This window comes from Pelophylax lessonae (assembly GCF_965119305.1).
Source record: "Pelophylax lessonae genome assembly, chromosome: 5".
Classification (NCBI taxonomy): domain Eukaryota; kingdom Metazoa; phylum Chordata; class Amphibia; order Anura; family Ranidae; genus Pelophylax; species Pelophylax lessonae.
The window spans coordinates 179,919,019-179,939,997 of record NC_138772.1 but is presented as its reverse complement, the minus strand read 5'-3'; the positions used below and the strand labels follow the sequence as shown (position 1 = coordinate 179,939,997).

General features: G+C 44.7%; 1 protein-coding gene across 1 annotated transcript in view; it reads right to left on the bottom strand.

The window, feature by feature from the left end:
• The window catches only part of ULK4 (unc-51 like kinase 4), a 1,112,493-nt gene that overhangs the window by 989,957 nt on the left and 101,557 nt on the right, over nt 1-20,979 (bottom strand). Inside the window, exons 13-14 of the mRNA XM_082258381.1 lie at nt 14,886-14,990; nt 3,499-3,559 (exon numbers count right to left, since the gene is read on the bottom strand). Of these exons, the coding sequence (XP_082114507.1) occupies nt 3,499-3,559; nt 14,886-14,990 (166 nt within the window). The remainder of the gene's footprint in view (nt 1-3,498; nt 3,560-14,885; nt 14,991-20,979) is intronic.

The window sequence follows — 20,979 nt, the reverse complement described above, 5'->3', positions numbered from 1 at the left end:
CCTCGGTTCACACTTATGCGATTGCAGACATCGCATGTGATTCACACAGCATTCTTGTGCGCATCCATACGCTATCTCTGTGCAATGCGAATTCAGCCATACAGCTTGTATGGCTGAAATTGCATCGCATTCGGAATAAATGGTGCAGGAACCTTTTTTTTTGTATGCCCTGGAATCGGGTCACATGGGTGTTTAGACCCATGTGATCCGATTCCATCCAATTCCACAGTTCGCACTGCGTTCTGCAAACCGATTTGGGGTGTCATTATCTTTATATTGACACCCTCAGCCGTTCGGAGAACGCAGTGTGAACTTCCTGCGATTCTGATGAGGTGCGGGAACCTCCACAGGAATCACTGTGGTTCCCGCACCACACCAGTGTGAACCTAGCCTAAAGCTTATTTAAGACCTCAGGCACATGGGGCATTTGCCCAACTCCCCTAAACGCCTTTCGTCCTGACAGCAGTATTTTGGCAGAAAAAAAGTACTTCACATGTATAAACACGTCTAGATGGGCATTCATTTATTTATTTGGCCAGAATTAGAGCTGCACGATTCTGGCCAAAATGAGAATCACGATTTTTTAGCTTGGAATAAAGATCACGATTCTCTCACGATTCTCTGTGTAACAAAAAAAAATTGGGATAACTTTACTGTTACGTTTTTTTTTTATTCATTAAAGTCTATTAATTGCGTTTGAAAGACTGCTGCGCAAATACATTGTGACATAAAATATTACAACAATCACCATTTTATTCTGTAGGGTCTCTGCTAAAAAAAAATATATAAAATGTTTGGGGGTTCTAAGTACTTTTCTAGCAAAAAAAAAATGATTTTAACTTGCAAGCAACAAATGTCAGAAAAAGATCCAGTCTTTAAGAGGTTAAACTCCCTTTCTCCCTGGCAGAGGGAAGGAAAAGATACAATGTAATTATTTTTGTTTATAGTTACTGGGAGACTTTAATGCTGATAGCCATTTGCCGGGAGGCTTTTTTTTTTTTTTTTCCACAGCTGTTCTCTCTGCTATGCAAAGAATCGAGCATATTTCAGGGTTAGATCGTCAGGGGGGGTGAATCGAGATCGCGATTTTCATACGATTAATCGTGCAGCTCTAGCCAGAATAATGATTTATTCTGGCCAATTAATATTAAAGTTGTTGCTCCTGAATGGCCTGCCAGTGGTCTAAACACCCATACCAGAAAAAAAAAAAAGCAAGACACCTCTAAAAGCAGCGTTTTTAACATTTAGTGTGCATGAGGCCTAAAGCGCAAACTAGGTTTTCCACATTTTGGATACAATAAGGAATTATTAAAACCTTTTTTTTTCTCATGTGTGCCTGGATAATTTTTAAATTAAGGGTTATATATAAAATCATAACCTAAACCCCTAGAAGCATTAGGCATATTTGCACTTCCCCCACCCCCTGCATACAAAATCTGGCAAAAAGAAAAAACCCAAATTTCTGGTGTTTATCTATTTTTTCATGCAGTCTCTTAACCACTTAAGGTCCGCTCTATAGCAGTTTTACTGCTACAGAGCGGCACCTCTGTTCTCGATCACGTATCTATTTGTGATCAAGCTCTTCCGGGTAGCAGGTGCGAATGCGTGCTTGAATGCGTAGTGGTGGCAGCTAACTCCCACTGTGATTACATACACTGTGGTGTACCACCAACTCCATATCCGCCAGTTCGGTACAGGGGCAGAAAGACGATCTGCCTATGTAAACAAGATCGCCGTTCTGTCAGGATGGAAGACATGGATCCTGTGTCTCTGCAAAACAGGAACATGGATCCATGCCTTTCCCTATTAAAAGCACCTCCCATAGTACACACAAACACAGGCAAAGCACACAGTTAACCCTTTGATCACCCCGGATGTTAACCCCTTCCCAGCCAGTGTCATTAGTACAGTGACAGTGCATATTTTTTAGCATTGATAACTGTATTAGCGACACTGGTCCCCAAAAAGTGTCAGTTAGTGTCAGAATGTCCGCCGCAATATCGCAGTCCCTCTATAAGTCGCTGATCATCTCCATTACTAGTAAAAAATTAATAAATAAAATCCCAAAGTTTGTAGACGCTATGACTTCTGCGCAAATCAATCAATATAAGCTTATTGGGATTTTTTTTTACCAAAAATATGTAGCAGAATACACATTGGCCTAAATTGAGGAAGAAATGTGATATTTTTTTAATTGAATATGTTGTATAGTAGAAAGTAAAAAATGTTTTTTTTTTTTTTTTTTTAAATTGTCAGCCTTTTTTTATTTATAGCGCAAAAAATTAAAAATGCAGAGGTGATCAAATACCCCCAAAAGAAATCTCTATTTGTGGGACAAATAGGAAATACATTTTATTTGGGTACAGTGTCATGTAAGCGCAACCGTCAGGTAAAATAACACAGTGTCATATCGCAGAAAATTGTCTGGTCAGGAAGAGGGGTAAATCTTCTGGAGGTCAAGTGGTTTTTTAAACAAAAGGGTCTGTTTTGGTTATGGAGAATCAGGTGCTGTTAGGCAAAGACTAGTATGCACCGCATGAATTAGTGTATACACAATGTAAAGCATTTGGTGCAAAGCAAAAGCCTATACCTCTAAGGCTCGGTTCACACTACGTCGCTCCGACTTAGGGGGCGACCTGTAAAGTCGCGTGCAGCGTGACTTCGGCACGACTTGCACGGACTTAATAAAATTAATGTCTATTCAAGTCGCCTCCAGTTCGCCCCGAAGTAGTACAGGACCCTTTTTCTAAGTCGGAGCGACTTGTGTCGCTCCTATTAGAACGGCTCCTGTACCGCACAACGGGAGTGTGACGGACCGCGACTTGTCAGGCTGACAAGTTGCAGTCCAAGTTGGATCAGTGTGAATGGACACTAAAGCTTCAGGGGAGAAAAAAATTCTCTGCTGCCTTTGCTACAGGTATTTTTAATACTTTCATACACACTTTGAAACGTAAAAGATGTTCTGCTTCCGATTCCTGAACAAGGTCAAGAGGAAGATCGGATGTGAAGTGTTTTTTGGCCTCTGGAAATAGTTAAAAAGAAAAAAAAAAATACTTTTCCAGAGAAGAACAAGCCGAAGAACACAGAATACGAGAATACGAGAATACTGTAGGGGTAGCCCTAGCAAAATTTTTTCCAGTGTCCAACTGTCCATCACCTGAAGGCAGCAGCACAAAACCCATGGCCTACGAATCCAGTTCTGTGTCCTTGTATTGTAGGTGTAAGATAAGTAAATATGAAATACACATATGCAATATGTCATATTTACTTGATACATTTTTTTACATATATACTGTATATATATTTTTTTTTTTATGCAGAACGTAATAAGTTATAGAGAAAAACAAAGTTTTCTGGAAATTTACATGGTCATCACATACAGGAACCAAACACCAAATACAGGAACAGAACACTTCCACAACCTGGGAATGGAGCATCTTGGTAAGTCAGAAGGCAATAAAGAAGATTCCACACAGTTCATATAAAATACTTTCTTACCAGAATGTGCGGGAAAGCCCAAAGTCTTTACATCAAATCTTACTGGAGCTGGCTTAAAAATCTAATTGAAAGAACAACATATGCATAATTATAAATCCGCTTTGCATTTGCATTCAACAAGAAAGTGCCAACCAAAGAAGTGTTTAAATTCATTTTTTAAAACAGCATTAGAAGATGGACAATAGGATTATGACTGGCTGTTTATATGGTTTTTACAGTTAGGCCCCCCTTCACATGGGCAATGCTGCTGACTCACGATCCTTGTTGGATCACTACAGGGGTTGGGCAAAATATGGAAACACTACATGATTTGCAGGTGTGAAAATGATAACATGTTTCGCGCTGAAAGCCGAAGTGATTTAACATTCTTTTGCTTCCGCTGTGTGATGAGACACCTAGCTAACAGGTGGGAAGTAGAGCTGCACAATTCTGGATAAAATAAAAATCAAATTTTTTTTGCTTAGTACAAAGATCACGATTCTTGGCGTGACATCATCTTTCACAATATACAAAAAAATTGGGCTAACTTTACCGTTTAAAGAATTTAAAAAAAAAAAAAAAAAAAAACTAAAGTGTATTTTTTCCCAAAAAATTGCGTTTGAAAGACTGCTGCGCAAATACAGTGTGACATAAAATATTGCAACAACTGCCATTTTTTGCTCTAGGGTCTTTGTTAAAAACTATATTATATTAAAAACTATATTATATTATATAATATATTAATATATATATATATATATATATATATAAGGTTTGGGGGTTCTAAGTAATTTTCCAGCAAAAAATACTGAGTTTAACTTGTAAGCAACAGGTGTCAGAAAAAGACTTAGGTCTTTAAGTGGTTAAAGAGGAGTTCCACCCAAAAATTGAACTTCCGCTTTAAGGCCTCCTGACATGCCACATTTGGCATATCATTTCTTTTTTGAGGGGGAGCGGGTACCTAGATTTGACAGGCACCCGCTCCCACTTCAGCTTGGGCCGCCTAGCGGCTGCAGCGGAGGTACTCCTCCCCCCCTCCCTCCCTCCCTGCAACATTCTGGGACATGTCACAGGTCCCAGAAGATTACCCATGCACTCAGGATGCGCAGTGCACACCCGGCTGGAAAAGTCGCAAGCTGTCACAGCCGGGTGCCCACACTAGCAATACCGGCGCCGCGGGGAGAACGGAGGCTCCCGCCGGCTGCATCACTGGACCGTGGGACAGGTGAGTGTGGGTGTACAAAAAGTCAGCAGCTACACTTTTTGTACATATAAATAAACACAAAATTGGGTGGAACTCCGCATTAAACTGACCTTATTTACAGACGGCAGTTCATTCCTTTGATCTAAAAGAATGAAATTATACTTTGTTTAAAGTTATCTACCAGCCTTAGCAATGTTGATAAGCTAGAGGCTCTTTTTTTTTTTTTTTTTAACAGCTCTGCATGAATCGAGGAAATGCCATTTTAAGATCCTGAATCAAGATCGCAATTTTTTTAAGTATTAATCATGCAGCTCTAGCTGGAAGCCTCACTTTCGTCATTTAAAACGGGTGTGTAGTGGCACTTGGAAAGCAACAGGGAAAAGTGGTGGCAGATAAAAAGCTGGGGCTACGGATTATTTAACCACTTAAGGACCACTCCAAAGACATGCTGGTAGGTTAATTGGATCCTGTATAAAAAAATAAAAAAAATTGGCCCTACTGTGTATGTATGTGAGTTAGAGACCTTAGATTGTAAGCTCCTTGAGGGCAGGGACTGATGTGAATGTACAATGTATATGTAAAGCGCTGCCTTAATTGACAGCGCTATATAAGTACCTGAAATAATAATAAAATAAGGACCAAGCCTATTTCTGACACATGTTGTTTACAAGTTAAAATCAGTATTTTTTGCTAGAAAATTACTTAGAACACCCAAATATTTTATATATTATTTAAGCAAAGAATCTGGAGAATAAAATGGTGGTCACGTGGTATTTGCGCAGCAGTCTTTTAAACGCAATTTTTTTTTGGAAAAAATACACTTCAATTAAAAAAAATAAAATAAACAGTAAAGTTAGCCCAATTTTTTTGTATACTGTGAAAGATGAGGTCACGCCAAGTAAATAGATACCTAACATGTTATGGTTTAAAATTGCGCACACTCATGGAATGGCGACAAACTACGTTACCTAAAATCTCCATAGGTGACGCTTTAAAAATTACCAGTTTAGAGTTACAGAGGACGTCTTTTGCTAGAATTATTGCTTTCGCTCTGACAATCGCGACAATACCTCACATGTGATTTTAGCACCGTTTTGATTTGTGGGCATGACTTACATATGCGTTTCTTTTTGTGCACGAGCTTGCAGGGATCGGGGCACTTTGCATTTTTTTTCTTTTCAAAAAAAACATAAAAAATCTGATCACTTATTTCTGTCACTAGGAATGTAAACATCCCTTTTGACAGCAATAGGCAGTGACAGGTACCCATTATGGAGAGATCTGGAGTCTAAAAGACCCCAGACCCCTCCACTGCAATTCAAAGTATTCAAAAGGCCAAAATCTGCATTTTTCAATACTGACAGTTTTTGGAAAATGGCGCCATTGGCAGCAAAGTAAACCGGAAGTGACGTCCCTTTGGGTTAGATGATCGGAGACCCGATCGAAGCTGACTCCGTCAACGTTCGGGGCTCCAACCAGCCGGTGGATGTGCCGGCTTATTGATCGGGTCTACCGTTCAGACGGGAGACCCGGGCAGAGCCACGGAAGGCAGTGGGAGAGGAGACGTCCCTTCACCCTCGCTGGGATAACCGCCGAGTGGCTGCTGAGCCAAATCAGTTGTTATCTCCTGAAAGCCAACTGCCAGCTCTAAAAATCGGTACCGGCATGATGCCTGCAGCTGCAGGTACAACTGTTTGCGGGAAGTGGTTAAACAAAAGCAAAAAAAAACCCCCGATAGATCAAAAATATGAGGGCCTATGGCAATGGGCCAAAAAAGGAACCCCAGATATAAAAATGTTTAAAACAATGACCATAGGAATGAATGATTCATGCATAAGAAAAAATGGACGTAAAAAAGTAAACCATAAAACAATAAAGATTAGAAAGCATATGTGAAAAAAGTCAGTATAGAGTTCAATAGTAAAGGGTTAAAATGTCTTTGCTGATTCTACCCTCAGTATTTGCAGCCAGCTGACAGGGAGCAAGTAGCTCTGTGAATAAGAAAGCAGGGAGAAACAGCAGCGCTCATCAGACTGTAGTATGATTAGTAAAGTGCATCATTTGATGCAAATAAAAAAATGGCAGCTCACAAGAAGTAAAATGTATAAAGGCCTGTCACATGGGTTTGCCTCCCTGTACAATCCCGATCCTGGTAGCTGGCAGGTTTGGGCGCTGGTGGAGGCTTGTCCACTCTTGTGGTTTCCAGGACTCCGAGTAAATCCAAGAGTCACGTCCTCGTCAGCCCCCTGAAGAAGGCGCATGCATGCTTTGAACATGCACCTGGCGGCCCTTCGTACCCCTGCCCACCAACGTCACAGCTGACGAGAATGTGACTCTCGGATTCACTTGGAGCCCTGGAAATCACCACAGTGGACAAGCCTCCACCAGCACCCAAACCTGGCAGCTTACCAGGACCAGGATCATACAGAGAGGCCAAACCAAATAGAGGTTGCGAGGATTGTTTGCTGCTCTACACTCTACAGTACTCCTGTTGCATTTATACTGCCAAAATATGAATAAAAAATGATTGAAGCAAGAGAGGCCAACCCATGTGACATGCCTTTATACATTTTACTTCTTGTGAGTTGCCATTTTTTAATTGCATTAAATAATGAACTTTACTGATCATATTACACTCAGATGAGCGCTGCTGTGTCTCCCTGCTCACTTTCGTCATTCACTGTGTGCACTGCTAGTAATAATAAGTCATGCCAGAGATTACGGAGTTACAAAGAGGGCAAGTTGTTGGTGCCCACTTAGCGGGTGTCTCTGTAACTGATGTTGCCAACTTATTTGTGGTGTCGAAAGATACAGTAAAAAAGGTTATGACATTATATACAGTTTCCGGGAAAATGGGATTTTTGCCTTACCGTAAAATCCATTTCTCTGATGTTCATTGACGGACACAGCTCCTGATCTTCCTAACCATCGGGTTATACTGCCCCCTACAGGAGTAGGACACTAGGCAGAAAAAAAAAAGCTTGACTAAGCCTATGGGCAGTCCCAGGGGGTATACTCCCACTCTCAGGTATAGGCACTTAGTTTTGTTACAAGCAGTGTCAGAAGAAATCCAACTCCACAGAGGGGTGGGTGCTGTGTCTGTCAATGAACATCATAAAGATGTTTTATGGTAAGACAAAAATCCGATTTTCTCTATCCTTCATTGGCGGACACAGCTCCTGATCTTCTTAACCATTTGTACATCACAAAGCAGCGCTAAACATGAGGGGTGGGAACAGCAGAACATTTTTTTTTCCCAAGGCTAAATGATAGCCTACCAGGTAATATGGAGCTCAACCAAGAAATGGAGCTCATCTGAAAAAAAACAATACACCCTCAAAGAGAACCGGGTCCTCTAAACAGCAGCCTGCAAAACCTTGCGGCCAAAGGAAGCATCCGCAGATGCCAAAACATCCACTTTATAAAATTTTGTAAAGGTGTGCACAGGCGACCAGGTAGCCGCCTTGCAAACCTGCATCACTGACGCCTTATGACGGAAGACCCAGGATGCACTGAGCGCCCGAGTAGAGTGCGCCTTGACAGGGAAAGGAGGAACCTGACCCTTGATGGAATAGCCCTGAATCACCATCTGTCTGATCCCTCTGGAAATGGTTGCAGCAGAAGCGGACAACCCCTTACGAGGTCCATCCGTGAGCACAAATAGTGAGTCTGACTTCCTAAAAGACTGCATAGCTGCCAGGTACACCCTAATTGCCCGATCCACAACCAAGGAATGCAAAGCAATTTCTTTAGGATGTTTTGGTCTGGGACACAGGGAAGGCAACACAATGTCTTCATTCAAATGAAAATCAGACAACCTTTGGAAGTAACGAGGGACAGGGCCGAAGAACTACCTTATCTCTGTGAACCACCAAGTAAGGTAAACGACAAGACAACGCTGGCAGCTCCGACACCCTGCATGCAGAAGTGATTGCCACCAAAAAGGCAGTCTTTTGGGATAACATAAGCAGGGGAACCTCCCTAAGATTTTCAAAAGAAGGTTTCTGGAGGACTGAAAGCACCAAATTGAGGTCCCAAGGCGGCAATGGAGACAGCACCAGAGGAGCCAAGTGTGGACCTCCCTGGATAAAAGTACTGCCAATGGTCGTTGAAAGAAGACTGCCAAGGCCGAGACCGGGCCCTTGATAGTACTCAAGGCCAGGCGCTGCTCAATCCCCCATTGGAGGAAGGTCAAGATCTGAGCCACCGAAAAGGAGTGAGGGTGAACCCCAAGAGACTCACACCAGGCAATGTACGACTTCCATGTACTATGGAAGATCTTCCTAGGAGGTAGATTTTATAGCTTTTAACAGCGCAGGAATCACTGAATCAGACAAGCCTCTATCCATCAGCACCTGGCTTTTAACAGCCAAGCAGTTAAAGCCAGCGACTGTAAAGCAGGAAGGAAGATTGGCCCTTGGGACAGCAGATCTTCCCTGAGAGGAAGTCTCCAAGGAACATCGGTGACCAGCCACACCAGATCGGCATACCAAGACTGGCGAGACCAGTCTGGAGCCACTAAGATGACCAGGATCCTTTCTGCCTCAATCCTGCACAGTCTTGGCAGAAACTTGAGAGGGGGGGAAAAGCATAAATCAGACAATACTGACCCCACGGGGTGCCGAGACCGTGCCACAAACCTCTGCGCCTTCCTGTTGAGATGAGAGAACAACAGGTCGACCTTGGAAGTACCCCACCGGAGGCACAACTGATAAAACACTTCTGGTTGAAGTGACCATCCCCCCTGGTCCAACGCCTGTCGACTGAGGTAATCCGCCTGCCAATTTTCCACCCCCGGAATGTGTACAGCATAGATGGCTGGAACTAAACGTTCTGCCCACCTTAGAATGCCAGCTACTTCCCAAACCGCCAGGACACTTCTTGTGCCCCCCTGGTGATTGACATAGGCCACAGCAATGGCATCGGCCGATTTAATTCGCACCAGACACCCCTATAGAAGATCCGACCAATGATCGCTTGGAGCTCCAGTACATTGATCGGCAGTCTGGACTCTTCCAGTGTCCAGACACCCTGAGCAGAATCTTTTCCGAGGATATATCCCCACACAGACAGGCTGGCATCTGTGGTGACCACCGCCCAGTACAGGGGGAGAAGGGATTTGCCCTGGAGTACAGGCGGAGAACAAAGCCACCAGATCAGGGACCCTCTCATACCTTGGCTCAGCCTGATCAGATTGTCTATAGACTGTGGATTTTTATCCGATTTGACCAGAATCTCTCTTTGCAGAGAGATCTTGTGTGGAACTGGGCAAATGGAACCGCCTCGAAGGCCGACACCATCAGGCCCAGCACCCGTATGCAAGTCTGAAGGGATGACCGTCTGCTGGACAACAGAAGTTAAATTGCTTCCTGCAGTTTCTAGACTTTTTCCAGAGGAAGGAACACTCCTTCCAGATTTGTGGACGGAACCAGAGCAGACTTCTGAAGGTGTAGGATCCAACCAAACTCCCTCAGAGTTCGCAGATCTCCAAATTGTCCACCAGAGCAGTCAGGGACTCAGCTCGCAGCAGAAGATCGTCCAGGTACCACAGAAACATGATTCCCCACTGATGCAACAATGCTAGCACCGGGGCCAACACTTTTGTGAAGACCCGAGGAGCAGAGGCGAGACCAAAGGGTAACGCCACAAATTGATAATGCTCCTCTCCCACAGCAAAGTGGAGGAAGCGCTGGTGACCAATACATATTGGAATATGAAGGCAAGCGTACTTGATTTTGATAGAAGCAAGAAGATCCCCCTGATGCAGGAATGCCAGTACCGTGGGAAAGGACTCCATTTGGAATTTCTGCACCCGCACAGCAGTTTAGCGCCTTAAGGTCCTGAATTGGACGCACCTTGCCCTGGAGACTATAAACAGATTTAAAAAAAAAAACTGAATAAGTTCAGAGAACGGAACCGGGACAATCACCCCTTGGCTCAGTATGTCTTGCACTGCCCCAAGGAGATCCCATAAGCGGTCTGGGGACAGGCGCAAGTTGGAGGGAAAAAACCTTTCCAGAGGGTAAGAACGAAACTCGATCTTGTAGCCGAACCGTATGACTTAGTGGACCCACTTGTCCTGTACCAAGGAGGTCCATGGGTCCAGAAACCAGCGAAGACGCCTCCTCCCACCCCACGGGTGAGGGCGCCCCTTCATGTTGAGGGAGCCTTGTCCGCAGGTCTGGCGAAGCCCACTCTCGGCTTGCCAGACCAGGTTTGTTTAGATCCTCCAGGGGAGACCCTGAAGGGTTTTGATCCCTTGTCTTGAGACCCTGAGGGACGAAAAAAAAACTTCTTATGAGCCGAGAAGGATGGAACATGTCTACTAAGGCGCTCCTTGTCCTTACTAGCCTGTGGAAGAAACTTACTCTTCCCCTCTGTGAGACCCTTAATGATGTCATCCAGGGAAGCTCCAAACTGGTGATCCCCTAGGAAGGGGAGATCAGAGAAGGCCTTCTTAGAAATCTGGTCCGCAGACCAGCATTTAAGCCAAAAAACATGCCTAAAGACCACTGCAGAGACAGACAGCCTCACAGACAAACTGCAGCCCCTGGACCAACTGGTCTGCCAGCTCAGCAAAGGCATGGGGAAATTGCTCCCCCTCCAGGTCCTGGCGTAAAAGCTTAGCCAACTCGGTCAGTGCCGAAACAGCCATAGTGTACATATGGCGGGCCACAGCCTCCACTTTTCTGTCAGCTGAGTCCTTAAAGGCCGGGGACTCCTCAACCGGAATCATGGTTGCTTTGCTTAAGCAAGGAGTCCACGTAAGGATACCGCATAGAAAAAAAACTTCGGGACCACAAGGGGGCATTTTGGACAACCCCACTGTTAAGCGACAATTTTGTAAGCGGGAAAGGGGAACACCCTTGGCGCTTGAGAGGGATTGTGGGTGCCAAAAGGAACCGACACCTCCAATGCGGCATAAGACGCATCCTCCATTTATAAAGTCTCACTCAAAGATACATTCAGTGCATCCACCAGCGCCTTTTCATGTGCAGCTACAGGAGCAGAGGAATCATCCCCACTATCTGAGAAATCAGGGTGTGTGGACACAGACCCAGCAGGGTGACTCGCGTTTGCGGCAACCAAATCAGATTCAGGTTTAGATGAGGCAGGGGGACCTAGCCCGTTACCCCAAGACCAAATCCACCTTGGACACCAAAGACTCCAGGACCGCTATCAGTGCAGTAAGGGATTGTTGGGACTCGGAGGGCTCGGCAGCCTCTGAGAGGGGAGCAGGTGGGGAAATGTGCTCCAGGGACTCCATTAGTGAAAAAGGGGGACCCACAAAAAAAGGTGTAAAAATACTGCTAGGGACACCCCCACCGCGCTGGCAGCACCACAGGTCGCCAGGCACAGAGCACCAACTGATCCTATAGCAGAGAGGTAGAGGACCCCACCAGCCTCACCACCCAAAAATCAGGCACCGCAGCACTAGGCTATCTGCACACTCATGCTGCGATCAGGAAGAGAAAGATCCAAGAGTCAGCACCAGGATATAAGGAAGGGCTCCCACTGCCAAAATCCCCGCCCATGTATGCTTCACAGTGATGGTCACCATTAGCAATGAGAAACCACTACAAAATGGCCACCGAGACTACAAAAACATGGTCACCAAATCTACAGCACACAGGCTACAAGAAAATGGCGGCACCACGCGGCTCCCGGGGGCCCTAAAATAACACCAGCAGGAAGTGGGGCCCTGGCAGGAGCCCCCAACAGGTACAGCCCCCTCCCAAAAGCCGATCGTTCAGACGCTGGCGGCGCATCTCCCCCCCCCCCCCAATCGCCAGCTCAGCACCCCACACCGACCTGAAAAGGTGGTATGACCAGCTCATGGGGAAAGGGGAAGGGGGGTAGGCAGATGAGGGAAGAAGTGTCTGCAGGGACAACCAAGATAGGCAGGACGCTGCATGGGAAGGAGGAGAACCCAGGGGTCCGACCATCCCAGGGTGGGGCCCACGTCCACCCCAAAACCCTGGGGGACAGCTACTTACCATACCAGGAACAGGATGGGCACCTCTCCAGACAGAACCCCCTCTCCATCAAAATGAGGGGCTGTGGGCCAGAAGGAATGCTGCAACTCAAGCCGAGGTTAGGTCGTATGCGACCTTGCAAGACATTTTACTTGCAGGCCAGCCCCCGTCCAGTGGGGCTATGTCGCAGCCAACCTAACACGGAGCTGAGGTCTGCGCGCACTTGCTGGCAGACTGGGGTGACCACTGGATTTTCAAAAAGATCCAGCCCGTCTCCCAGTCCAGTAGTTGATTGTAGATTCTCACAGTAAAAATAGAAAAATACATTAAAAAAAGGAAAAAAAAGCCAGGACTGAAGATGCCAGCAAGGAACTAGGTCCTTACTCCTGACTAGGCAGAAAAAAAAAAACTGAGTGCCTATAGCTGAGAGTGGGAGTATACCCCCCTGGGACTGCCCATAGTCAAGCTTTTTTTCTGCCCTGTGTCCTACTCCAGTATAACCCAATGGTTAAGAAGGTCAGGAGCTGTGTCTGTCAATGAACGACAGAGAAAATGTCATCTGATATGCATAAGGGTGGTCGACATGGTCAACTGACCAAACAAGGCAAAAAGGACATTGCGCACGATTGTGACCCAGAATAGGAAAATAACTGCTTCAAAAGTGACTGCAGAGCTCAAACTCAGTCTTCCAAAGTCCGTGTCCACAAAAACCGTGTGGAGGGAACTCCTTAAGCAAAACATTAATAGGCGAGCTGCAATTGCCAAACCCGTAGTGATCAATATTAATGCTCAGAACAGGAGAGAGTGGTGCAACACCCATAAGTCGCAGACAATCAATGGAATAATTTGGATAAAATGGTCCGATGTATAGAGCTTTAGACTGTTCCCAACCACCGGACGGGTTTGCGCATGGAGAACACCATCCCAAGCTTACGACCCTGGGACTGTCTTGTGCCAATGGTAAACATTGTGGCGGCACAATCAAGGTTTAGGTAGCCATATCTTGGTATTCTGCAGGTCCCAACATCACCTTGGTAAAGTTACTGCCACCGACTATGTACAAATTTTGGCCGATCATGTTCACTCCATGATGCAGACCTTGTTTCCTGAAGACAATGCCATTTACCAAGACCATAATGCTCCGATTCACACAGCTGGTGTTGTCAAATCTTAGTTTGACGAGCATGCAGACGAAGTCTCGCACCTTCCCTGGGCGCCACAATCGCGGACCTCAATATCATAAAGCTACTACGGTCAATTTTGGAGAACAAGTTTCTAGTTTATTTTCCAACTCCAGCAACTCTGCAAGAACTGAAATGATTTTTGCATGAAGAGTGGTTTTGGATTCCCTTATCCACCATCCAAGACTTATATATGTCACTTCCCAGGAGAATTCAGGCCATTTTGGATGCCAAAGGCAGTCCAACACCGTATTAGGTAATGATTTTGTTCTTTCACCTGGTGTTTCCATATTTTTCAACCCCTGTATGTCAGCAGCAGCCAGCCCCTGGTTAAAAGGCAACCAGTAAGTGATATGCCGGCTCCGGCATGCCTTTTTGAAGAGGGATTTTACCCTGAAATCCTTACTCACAGGGAAGAAATGCGGTTACAGCACACTTGTGGTGTGGCCCTGGTCACTTCAATGGGGCTGACTGGCGGTATTGCCTGTCAAACGTGACACGCCCAATGTTTTTGCCTCACATCAAAGCCTCTTGGCTGCCACGATGTGTATGGGGCCATCCATTGCCAGGATTTGACAGGAGGCTGAGGCACGTTAAAAACAAGACAATGCCACCCATGTAAATGGAGCCTTAGTTCAACACACGACAAAAGTTCAGAAAACACTGCAGTGTCATACATGCAAAATGCAAGAATTACATATACAAAATAAAGGTTACTGTAGCTGGTTGAATCTCCTCTGTTGCGGTCTTTAGAAAAACCAAATATAAAAAAAAAAAAATTGTTGGATGTCAGGTACAAACAAAACAGCCATAAAAACAAGAGTAACAACATAAGGCCAAATGCATGTACATCAAGAAAAACAAGCAAATGTAATATCTACTATTTTACTTCTTTAGAGCACAGCATTTTATGTATTAGATTTCTTACAGCTTTTATAAATCAACCCCAATGTCTCAAAAGCCTCCGGCCAAAGGAGTGATTTACTGAACAACTGAAAAATAAATGTAATATTATAAAATGCATAGTAATAAACAGTATAAAAGTACCTTTGGATTATCTATGATAGGTGACACAATGAGATCAGAATCTGTGAATATAAGGCTCTTTATCTTTTTATGAAGGTCCTGCTGACTGGAACATACTCGGTCCACCTGAAATAACAAAAAAAATACAGTAAAACCTTGAACTTAGAGTAACATGGTTTGAGAGCAATTTGCAAGACAAGCAAATTTTTTAAATAAATTGATAAACAAGCAATGTCTTGATATAAGGGGAGCGTCATGTCACAACTGAGTATAAAAGAGAAGAGTGGTACCTTTAAGTGTAGCAAAATGGTTACATTTAATGAAGGCACAATATTTAGAAACTCATATGGTTGATGATTAAAACAACCACATCTAAGTATGCAGGCATCTGGGATAAAGCTCTCCACATAGACCATCCTCCGCACCGCCATCAACGTTACTTTTTTTTGTTTATTATTACACAGCAGATTGTGCTGTGAAAAATCACCATCCAACACTGGAAGACTGTTACGCTTTAGCAGTCTTTTGTAGAAATCTCTTTGGTTCTGGTTTGTGAATTTGATCTGCACTCTGTCAATTTCTTGATGATACCTCCTTGCATTTTTTAAATCATTGGCATGGTACAAAAATCAACAATAAAGAATGGTATTAAGGCAGAACACACACTGACCGTATCATTGACTCAATGTCCACATAGCATTACGCAAAGTTTATGCAAGCCCGTATATAAATCATGAAAATGTCAATGCCCCACATACATATGGCACATTAAATAAGATGTACTGCAGCCATATCAGTACCCAAGGAGGTGAGCAATTGAAAGGGATGCTTTTCCCCAAGATCGTCCATGGCTTCCATACTCTATCAAACTTCCTAGGGCAATTCCTACTAATGTAAGTAAATTTATACATAGGAAGAACATTAAAGGATTTTTCCCACAAAACCACACAGGGAAGAGAATAAGCATTCCACTTAAGTATCATTTTTTGTCTTGGCAGTGGGGGCAATCCTGTGATCTCTGAGGGTAAATTCTGTGCAAACTCTGAGGAGTATAGTACACCCTACCTCAGAATTGTGTCTGAATTAATTTATCCTGTGGGGAAATCATTAATTTTGTGCTCTCCTCAAAACAGTCCCCCCAGACTTCTCTATCAAGGTCGGGAAGGTCTGCCCTCCACACTGCCCACATAATTTCTATTATAGGGGAATCCACACTAAGCAATGCCAAGTAAAGATAGGGCAGCTATTCCTGCCATAGCCCCAGCATTAGGCATGGAGGAATAAACGGAGTTATTTGAACACAGCGTCAGCCACTTTCTCCTTGACGATGCACAGCCATTACTTGATTCAGATGTTAGTTCCGAGGTTGTGGAAGGAAGTAAAATGAGCCTACAGAGAGGGGAGAACACTGGTACACAAATTAGCAGTCAAGTTCCCCCAGCCGCAGCGTATTGCCAAGTTGTCTCCATTGGTAATGACGATGGAGGAGATGATGATGATGATGCAGGTCACTGACGTGACTTGGGTGCAGAATAGAGCAGAGTAGGAAAGTGAGGGTGAGGCACAACCCCAACAGGGCAGCTATCATGAAAGAGTAGAGAGCAGCCCCCCTATTTCAATCACATTGTGGAGCTGTTCTTTCCCGGCACCCTTCCCACAGCTCTGCTGTCTGGGCCTTTTTTAGCACATGTGCAGCCGATTGCACTGTTGCAAACTTTTTCTCAAGCACATCAAGCTATTTGGATACCACATGCTTGACAAGGCATTTAACCTCCCACCACTCAGCCCGTTGGCAAAAGCACCTGAAAGCCACACAAAAGGAATGCAATTCTGTTTCTCATCTCAGTCTACCCCCGCTATACCTCATGACCTCAGCAGCCTCCACTGACAGGGATGATGGTATAACGCAGGGTGTCCCAGGTCCTTGCAGCACATCTGTCACCAGCTGTAGACTATAGCCGGCAAATTTCTCTACCCCAACTGCTGCAGCAAAAAAGAAAAATACAGTCACTGCCACCCACATTACAACTTCTGCCTTTCCTTCCTTTTCCTTCTGATGGATTCTGTCCCCTTTTGTGAATTTGCAGAATGTGCTGTACCACAATGGCAGGTTCCCAGTTGGTATTTCATTTCACGTAAGGCAATTTCAGCTCTGTACCATCACGTGGAAGGCAATGTTGTTGCATCGTTAGGCAAGGCAGTCAGTCACAAACTCCACGTTACTGCTGACACATGGTCCAGCAAGCATGGTCAGAGATGCTATATTTAGTTCACAGCACACTGGGTAAATCTGCTTGCAATTCGGAAGGATGCAGGACAGGGCTCAGTGCTGCAGCTTGTTGAGCCACCAAGTCTCCATACAGCTAGTGGTGAGGACGCGAGATTTGTCAGCTCTACCCCATGTTCCTCCTCCTCCATGCCCTCCTCTGCTAAATTGTCCTATGAACCACAAGTACCCCTATGGACAGGACACTCGAGGCAGAGTAGTGGGAGGAAGAGCAGGACTTCATGCAGACACCATTCTTCCTATGCCACAGAACACACAAGAGGAAAGGGAGGAGGATGATTCTGGCAGTTTTAGAGGCATTGAAGCAGAGGAAGATATACGTCAACCCTCAACAAATGGTTTTCCATCCCCAGAATCCTTGGGAGTGATACATGGCTGGGAGGAGGCAGTTCCAAATACTGTAATCCTCAGTGACCCCGAAGAGTCTGCTTCTCATGCCTCCGCAAACATATGGCGCATGGGCTCCCTCATGCTTCAAAGCCTGCAAAAGGACCAAAGAACACATGGCATCAAGGAGAAGTTGCAAGCAGAAAGTCTTGGAACTCATCCCGTCCCCACACAGGGTGCAGAAGATGAAATCTCTTGAGGACACTTTAAAGATGAGTTCATCTAATGCTTTTTCCAACTCTGGTAAGTTAGTGTCATAGAAAACATAGTTTTGAGGCTTCTGTTGGTCAAAAGAGGAGCGGTGGAGAAGAGGGCCGCCAAAGTGATGCATTTCACAAGATTTTTAGTCCTTGCCACCCAGGGCTCACAGCTTCCACAGCCCATCGGCAGTGTATACATCATATGGTGGATGATTATCTAGGGGCGAAAACAAAGACAGAGAGCTTTCGAGTTGACGATCCACTGGGTTACTGGGTCATAAGAATAGACCACTGGCCAGAACTTGCCCAGTATGCAATTAAGCTGCTGGACTGCCCTGCATCCAGCATGCTTTCCGAACAGCATTCAGTGCTGCTGGAGGTTGTGTTACTGTTAATTGAACGCATCAGTCCACAGACTCTGTGGACCGTCTGACATTCATCAAATTGAATCAGTCCTGGTTTACCAGCAGCTATGAAGCCCCTTATGCTAATGTCACTGATTAAGTGCTTTTTAGGATGTGGAATCCCTGCAAGACTTCTAGGCTGCCTAGTGTTGTGGGTGTTAATTTCAACTGGAAGAATTTTTTTAGTGTAGGTTTCATGGGCACAATTAACACCCAAAGACCATTTTTTCCACCCCCGTTTGTCAGGTGCATATCATTTAAATTTTTGACAGCAAGGCTAATTCTTCATTTCATAAAAAGAGTACCTCTATAGGGTTATGGTGTGAAGGCGCCACAGACACCCAAAGACCAAATTTTCCACACCTGTTGGCAGATGCATATCATTTCAATTTTTCAAAAGAAGTTGGGTATCCAGATGAGGCAGTTGCAAAAATCATAGGTGGATTTAGGAAGGAAAATCATTTTGAGAAGATTAAGGTCATGGAAGCGCAATGGCTCTCACCGAACCGGAAAAAACCCAAATACTTAAACTGGCCAACCCATTTTAAACGAGGTGTTCCATTACCATGCTAACACAGCTTTTGGTCGAACTCTGGGATTTAGACAAAATCTACCCTTGGCAGTGGGACCCCACGAGGGTTAGTCTAGGGGTGCAGTGATAAGGTGTATTATTTACTTTATCCTAGCTCTGGAAGGCTTCCTCCATCTATGCAACCAGTCTAGCACTGCCATCTCCCTAAGGCTTTTAGCCAAAATTGCATGGTCATCTACTTCATGTACAATGCAGGTTTATTAGCCCTACGCTGTATATGATGATTCCAATGGATTGTTCACAGCACACCCACAGCCTGGAGCTCTGAGCAGAAGAAAACATCATTAGAGTTTGTTGGACCAAGGGATTGGGTTAGTAATACACTTTATTCCTGTACCCCTTAACTAACAAAAGAATAGGATTTGTCTAATTCCAGGAGTTCATCATGAAACCTTTAATATATGTTCTTTATGAGTAATCGGTTTATGTCTCCATTACGTTGTGACCGTGCCGACAGCTTTCCTAGATCATCACGACAACAAAAAGCCCAGGTTAACTCCTGGTCAAGACATTCAGCGATTTCTCTGTATAAGTGCACCAATATATGTCATCCTGTACCACTCTATAGCAGACCTGTGATAATACAGGCAGCCTTAACTCTCAGCCTAGTTCTAGACTGACATTGCTTTTAATGCAGCCAAGGCAAAGTACCAGGCATCCTTTTCAGACTCAGCCCCCAGCCCTAGGAAATGGGAGAAGAGACAGAGTGGTCATCTGATCACAAATAAATTCAGAAAAAAAGTGATTGGAACAAATTCTTTTTGGTTTTCACCTAAAGGCCATGCTAGCCCAGTAGGGTATGTATATATTTCCTATGGATTTACAGATAATGTAAAGTGATTGTAAAGTCTTGTTTTTTCCTTTTTAATAACAAGCATGCTTTACTTACCTGCTCTGTGCAGTTGGTTTTGCACAGAGCAGCCCAGATCCTCCCCTTCTCGGATTCTTATTCGCTGCTCCTGACCCCTCCCTCCTGTCGCATGCCCCCACAGCAAACCGATTTACAGCCGAGTCACAGCTCCCTGTGTCCATTCAGACCCTGAGCTGCCATTTGCGCCCCCCCCCCATCTAGATTGGCTGACTTTAATTGACAGCCAATGGCGCTGTTGCTGTGTCCCAGCCAATCAGGAGGGAGAGTCGGACGGCCGAAGGACTCGTAGACATCACTGGATAGAGATGGGGCTCAGGTAAGTAGTAGAATGCATTAAGATAAAAAAACCTTCTGCCTTTACAACTCCTTTAAGACTTAGGGCCCTTTCACACAGGCGGACCGATCAAATCCACCTGTCAGTTTTTTAGGTGGTCCCAATCAGACTCTTCAGTCTATGGAGTGGCAGGTGTCAACAGACATGTTTCCTTTGACACTCATTGACATCCGATCCTATCTGCTGAAAACAGATAGATGGGGATCTGTTCTCATCCATCTGGCAGATCGAATGACAGTCCACTGGTGGTCTGTTTACATCAAACCTTCCATAGAGGAGAGTTGGCTGTGCCCTCTCTGCATAAGCGGAGCGGACATGGACCAGCCATGGACCAGCCATTCGACTGCTCAGCAGGGATCAGCGGAACGATTTTACGCTGAGAAGGCAGACTCCAATGGAACCCGCCCTGTGTTTAAGGAGCATGAGTTTACACTGATGGTGGAGTTACAGCTACAACAGGCAGTTGATCTACACACCTTCAAATTTACATGGTGGCCGGAAAGGTTGAATCACATTGCTGCAGCCACGTTGCTTTCCAATTCTAACTCAGTATATCAAGTTTGACAGGTCAAAGGGACCGTGCTGCAATTGTCCCATTTGGCAAGTAATTCAATGTAAACTCCCTATTGGGATATGAAAAAAAGTCCTCACGGGGATCGAAAAATAGGTGTGCAGGAGGCAACAGGAAACGGACTGCCTACCATGGTCAGAAAAATTATCCACCTCAAATTGCTTTTCAGAGAGTGGAAAAGTCTGCTGCCTATGTGAAAGAGGCATATAGCAGCTGGTTCCTTTTAAATGGGCTATTAGAATATCTGCAACGCAGGACAATGCAAACAGCATACATATTTGTACATTGTGGTATACTATACTGTTGATGCATTTAGCTTAAAGTGGTTGTAAACCTTAGCCATACAAATAAGAACAAAGCACGACCATCTACTGTGTGCTTGTCTCAATTAAGAAGAACACTAAGGGCCATTTCTGTTTGGCGGTTCATTCCTCTGCTATCAGCACGAATCACATCTGGCATATTTTCC